The sequence below is a fragment of the Lipotes vexillifer genome, unplaced genomic scaffold (assembly GCF_000442215.2).
Source record: "Lipotes vexillifer unplaced genomic scaffold, Lipotes_vexillifer_v1.1 scaffold216, whole genome shotgun sequence".
Classification (NCBI taxonomy): domain Eukaryota; kingdom Metazoa; phylum Chordata; class Mammalia; order Artiodactyla; family Lipotidae; genus Lipotes; species Lipotes vexillifer.
Genome location: NW_006779100.1, coordinates 4374905 through 4380904, shown reverse-complemented (window position 1 = coordinate 4380904; position 6000 = coordinate 4374905). Strand labels below are relative to the sequence as shown.

Here is a 6000-nt window from a genome sequence, read left to right as displayed (position 1 = left end):
CCCGCGTCCCCTGCATCGGCAGGCGGACTCTCAACCGCTGCGCCACCAGGGAAGCCCCTTACTGCTGTTTTTGAGTTCTTAGAGGTAAAGGCACAAGTATTTGCTCTCTGATACCCTCAATCTGCAGGCTCGAACCTACCATACAGCAATACAGCAATTATTTAGGTAGGAACTACTTGTGTGGACAGGTTCCAAAATCTAACTTACGACTTTTTCCCCCCAAACCTGTTCTTCTTCCTAATTCAGTTAATGACAGTAACTCATTTTCTCACACAGGTATGAAATCTTTTGTCTTTGACTTCAATTTCTTGCTATCATCCAGAATTTGCCAAATCTGTGAATTCCACTTCTACAATATCTCTGGAACTTCATCCCTTGATTCCATTCCCATTGCCACTACTCTAATCTAGGCCCTCAGTAGTTCTTGTCTAGGCTCTTCTAAACCAGTCTCCCTGTGCCACAGTCTCTCCTTCCTCCAAACCATCTCAACCCACTGTTAAAAGATTTCCCTAGAATAGCTCAGATCATGTCACTATATCCCTGCTCAAAACCTTTCATGGCTTCCCATTCCTTACTAAAACAAAGCATTCAAAGCTTCAAACTCTCTTTCCATTCTTGTCTTCTGCTGCTCTCCATTACACCCCATATTCTAACTAATGTAGACTGATTCTTTAAAAAAAAACATTTATTTTGTATTGGAGTATAGCCGATTAACAACATTGTGTTAGTTTCAGGTGTACAGCAGAGTGATTCTGTTATATGTAGACACGTATCTATTCTTTTCCAAATTCTTTTCCCATTTAGGTTATTACAGAGTATTGAGCAGAGTCCCCTATGCTATACAGTAGGTTCTTGTTGGTGTAGCAGTGTGTACATATTAGACTGCTTCTTGACCTCTGCCCTTACTGCTTCCTCTTTATGGATGTCTTGGTTCACCATCTCTGCATACCTAATGCCATCTCATCTATGAAAAGAAGGCTACATCTCTGACTAGGTGTAACCTTTTCTGTCTTTAATTTCTCATGGCACATTGAGACCTCTTCTAGATCACAGTGATTAATTCTGTAACATAGTTATATGTATAATGGGCCACAGAATATTCTCTATCTTTCATATAGAAAAGTGCCTCACGCATAGCAAGTTCTTAATAAATAAAGGAGGGAAGGCAGGCAGAGAAGGGAATGAAGTCAATTTTCTTGTTGCACGTGTGAACGGAATGATGAGCTAACCACCAATCTGCTAACAACTCCTGACTAATTTGAAATGGATGGACAACAAATGAAAATGCTCTCAGAAAGAAATTAAAGAAGACATTAAATGGAAAGACGTGTCATATTCTTGGACAGCAAGACAATACTGTCGAGATGTCAAAACAACCCAAAGTGATTTATAGATTCAACACAACCCCTAACAAAATTCCAACAGCTTTTTTGCAGAAAAAGAGAGGCCAACTCCAAAATTCAAGTGAGACTGGAAGGACCCTTGGGTAGCCAAAACAATCTTGGAAAATAACAAAGTTGGAGAACTCACAGTTCCCAGTTCAAAACTTAGTACAAAGCTACAGTGTTCAAAACAGTGGTCCTAGAATAAGAATAGACATATAGGGGCTTCCCTGGTGGCACAGTGGTTGAGCATCCGCCTGCCAACGCAGGGGACACGGGTTTGAGCCCTGGTCCGGGAGGATCCCACATGCCGTGGAGCAACAAAGCCCGTGTGTCACAACTACTGAAGCCTGCGTGCCTACAGTTCCTGCTCTGCAACAAGAGAAGCCACTGCGATGAGAAGCCTACCCGCTTATGAGAAAGCCCGTGGGCAGCAAGGAAGACCCAACGAAGCCAAAAATAATAAAAATAAAAATTAAATTAAAGAAAAAGAACAGATATATAGACCAATAGTATAGAATTGAGAATCCAGAAATAAATCCATACATCTATGCTCAACTGACTTTTGACAAGGATGGCAAGACTATTCAATGGAGGAAAGAATAGTCTTTTCAACAAATGGTGCCGGGACAACTGGACTTCCATATGCAAACAAATGAAGTTGAACTCCTACTTCATATCATATACAAAAATCAACTCTGAATATATCAATGACCTAAATATGAGAGCTAAGTCCATAAAATTCTTAGAAGAAAACATAGGGGTAAATCTTTATGACTTAGCATTTGGCAATGAATTCTTAGATATGACAATAAAGCATGAGCAACGAAAGAAAAAAACAAATTCGGCTTCATCTAAATTAAAACTTTTGTGCATCAGAAGTTTTCTTGACATTATCAAGAAAGTGAAAAGACAACTTACAGAATAGGAGAAACTATTGACAACAGAATAGGAGAAACTATTGACAAATCAAATATCTGGTAAGGGTTTAGTATTCAAAATATATAAAGAATTCTTATAACTCAACAACAAAAAGACAAAAACCCCAACTTTAAAATGGGCAATGGATTTGAATAGACATTTTTCCAAAGAAAACATACAAATGGCCAATGGGCAAATGAAAAGATGCTCAACATCATTAGTCATCAGGGAAATGTAAATCAAAATTAAAGTGAGATACCATTTCACACCTACTACGATGGCTATAATTTAAAAAATGGAAAATAAATGTTGGTGAGGATGTGGAGAAACTGGAACCTTTATACCTTGCTGATAAGAATGTAAAATGGTTCAGCTGCTGTGGAAATTTGGTGGTTCCTCAAAAGTTAAACAGAGAATTACAATATGACAAGCAAATCCACTTCTAGGTATATACTCAAAAGAATTGAAAACAGGGGCTTAAACAGATACTTGTACACGAATGTTCACTGCAGCATTATTTTCAAGAGCTAAAGGGTGGAAACATCTGTCCATCAAAAGATGAACTGGTAAACAAAATGTGATCTACACATACAATGGAATATTATTTAGCCATAAAAAGGGATGGAATAGGTGATGTATGCTTCAGAATGGATGAACCCAGAAGGCATTATGCTAAGTGAAAAAAGCTGGACACAAAAGAAAAAATATTGTACAATTCCACTTATATGAAATATCCAGAATAGGCAAATACATAGAGACAGAGAGTAGATTAGAAGTTACCAGGGGCTGGGAGAAGAGGAGAATGGGGAGTTATTGCTTTGAGGCACAGAGTTTCTGTTTGGGGTAATGAAAGTTTTGAAAACAGATATGGTGATAGTTGCATGACACTGTTAATGTAATTAAAATATCACTGAAATTATAATTAAAAATGGCTAAAATGGCAAAAAAAAATTGCTGTCAGAGGTTAGTTAGCTTAAGGGCTATCATGTCAAGGAAGCCACAAAGCAGATGCCATTCACTTTACTATATCAGAAAAGTCACCTATTCTTTCACTCAATGTCCAATACGTATTTATAATTCCATTCTCACCGTATTCTATAAAGCATACCTTCATGCTGCCCAGGTGACTGTGCCATTCTGCTCCACGCATTACTCCTCCTGGAATATTCTCATCTATAAAAGCATTGAGAGATGTAGGATCAACAAGATCATAAGGCAAGTCCTCATCCTCTCCCAAAACAGCAACAACAATAACAAAGGGTAGGGAAAATACCTACCTGATTTATTTGGGCAACTGGGCTGACCCATATGCATCGATGGATGATTATTTGCATAAAGAGATGCCAAATGCTTTAGAGTCTCTTTGTTTTCCACTACAAAAAGAAAAATTAGCAGAGAAATTGAAAAGATTTGTCTCCAAGTTCAACTTCATGGACACAAAAGTCATATTCCTTTCCTTCTAGTAAATCTTGTACCTCACTGAAGTTTACTGAGGAGTTACTATAATTAAGCACACTGTTCACTCCAAGATAATCTGACCAAGAAGATAAGCATCTTCCTTATATTAAAAGGCACTAACGGCGAGTTTAACAAGTTATCACACTAAAATACAAACCTATTTTGGTATGTTTTACTACATTTGGGTGCGACTGTGGCCTAATTACGATATTCCTTGTAAGCTGCATTGAAAGCAACACAAATTATCTCCATATACAATGGCCTCAGAGAGATTCAACAGGCAACTGTTTAACTCACCACAAGGTGCAACCAGTCAGTCAAGGTTTAAAGCAGGAGAGGGCAATTCTGTATTGTTAATGTTTGGTTACATAATATGGATTTCTTGGGGTGGGCATTGTGTCTTACTCACTTTTGTATTTCCATTGTCTAGAGACATAATAATTGTTCCATAAATGTTTATGGAGTAAAAATTGAGCAGATGTGACAAGATGGTTACATTGAATAAAGCTAGGCCATCATTAGATCTGACTTCCCTGCTCCAAGTAACTGAACTGTTGATGTATGTACAGACTTCTTAGGTTGTTTATTCATGCAGTGTGCTCAAATGCTCACCATTTAAAAAATTTTTAGAAGGGATAGTACCTAACTGAAATTTCCTATTTAAGCTTAAATAGTATATATGTAAAGTGACATTCTACATACCTGTTTGTACTGGCTTGTCATATGGGTATGTGACCAGCACTGAACCACCATCTAAAGCAACAGAAAGACTGAAGTCCTGTTTCTGAATCAAATTTTCAATGATGGCTTTAGTTTCAGGTTGGGAGGCATTATCTAAAAATATAGAAATGTCAAACATAAAACATCAGGTTTTAACATTTTAGTATGAGCAGCTAAGAAAATATTCCCTACTTGAGCACAGTCAAAAGGCTAACTTACAAAATCTGTAGATAAATACTTTATTACTCCATAAGCCACTACCTCATGCAAGAAAGATACTTCCTAGGAGGTAGGTTATTTTGAGTTTTACACACTTTAGGATAATGCTGAAAGGTTAATGACTCTAACCAAGTTTAAGAAAATTCTTACTGGAAACAAAAAGGGATGGACATATCCTCTTTTAAAAAATAATAACCCGTCCTTGAAAGAAAGTAAGATTTTCAGAAATCAGGGTATTTTCTGAAGCATTGTTTGCAAGAGCAAAAAATTAAAAAGAAACTAAATGTCCATCAGTAGGGAAATTGTTGAATAAACTAGAGTACTACCATATATTAACAGCATAATAAGATGCCATTAATAAGAATGTTAGAGATCTATGAGTATTGAAATAGATAGATGTCAATGATATATCCAACAAAAAAGTTGCAGAACAATATGTATAGCTGATGATCCTATTTAAGTAAATAAGAAACAGACCCCTTCAAATCAATACACACATACATTGTGTGTGTGTGTACACTCATATATAAGAGAGTAGAGAGGAAGAATATACATCTCTGTATGACTATGATGAAAACCTCCCCCCCAATATTATTGATTGAATTTCTAAAAAAAACTTGAATTACTTTTGCAAATGAAAAACAAGAAAAATTTGAAAAGTTTTCTAGATGTCTCTATTCATTTATATTGTACATCCTAGACAAGAAAGCACCCCTTACTCATCTATAAAATAGGATCAACCAATCTCCTAGCAAAGAGAAATAAAATTATCTACAAAGTACTTTAATGACCTAAATATTGGTCTTACTTGTGAAGTCTGTATCCAGGTCTTTGCCACGAGCATTTGTCTGTCCTGTCTTTGAAGTACAGTCTTTCTCTTGTGCTCTCTCTCGCCCATCTGGATTTAGAGAAGGGACAATCACAATTCTAGTCCTGTCGACCAACTAAAATGGAAACAGAAATCAATGAGTTTATTAGCTCTATGTGGAATCAAAAGGTACCCTCCCATGCTTCAAACAGAAAGTCTTTATTGTTTGTTTTAAACACAGATTTAAAAGGCAGAACTGAAAAATAAATAAAATTCTCTCTTGCTCCAAAAAAATTAAAAAAGAAACAAAAAACTGCACAGCTGCTGTTCCCAGAGACCTCCCAATATCTTACAACAGGGTCAGAAACCACTGTCTGTAGGCTAAACCCAGCCTGCTGCTTGCTATTGTAAATAAAGTTTTATTGGCACACAGCCTTGCCCATTCATATGACTGTTTTTGTTCTGCAATGGCAGAGTTGAGTAGTTGCAACA

At 36.8% G+C, this 6000-nt stretch overlaps 1 protein-coding gene across 1 annotated transcript in view; it reads right to left on the bottom strand.

The window, feature by feature from the left end:
* Positions 1-3411: 3411 nt before the first annotated feature.
* Positions 3412-6000, bottom strand: part of CPD (carboxypeptidase D) — a gene marked incomplete at its 3' end in the record, with an annotated part of 55934 nt that continues 53345 nt past the window's right edge. The window contains exons 14-17 of the mRNA XM_007452468.1: positions 5509-5644; positions 4464-4595; positions 3581-3676; positions 3412-3476 (exon numbers count right to left, since the gene is read on the bottom strand). Of these exons, the coding sequence (XP_007452530.1) occupies positions 3412-3476; positions 3581-3676; positions 4464-4595; positions 5509-5644 (429 nt within the window). The remainder of the gene's footprint in view (positions 3477-3580; positions 3677-4463; positions 4596-5508; positions 5645-6000) is intronic.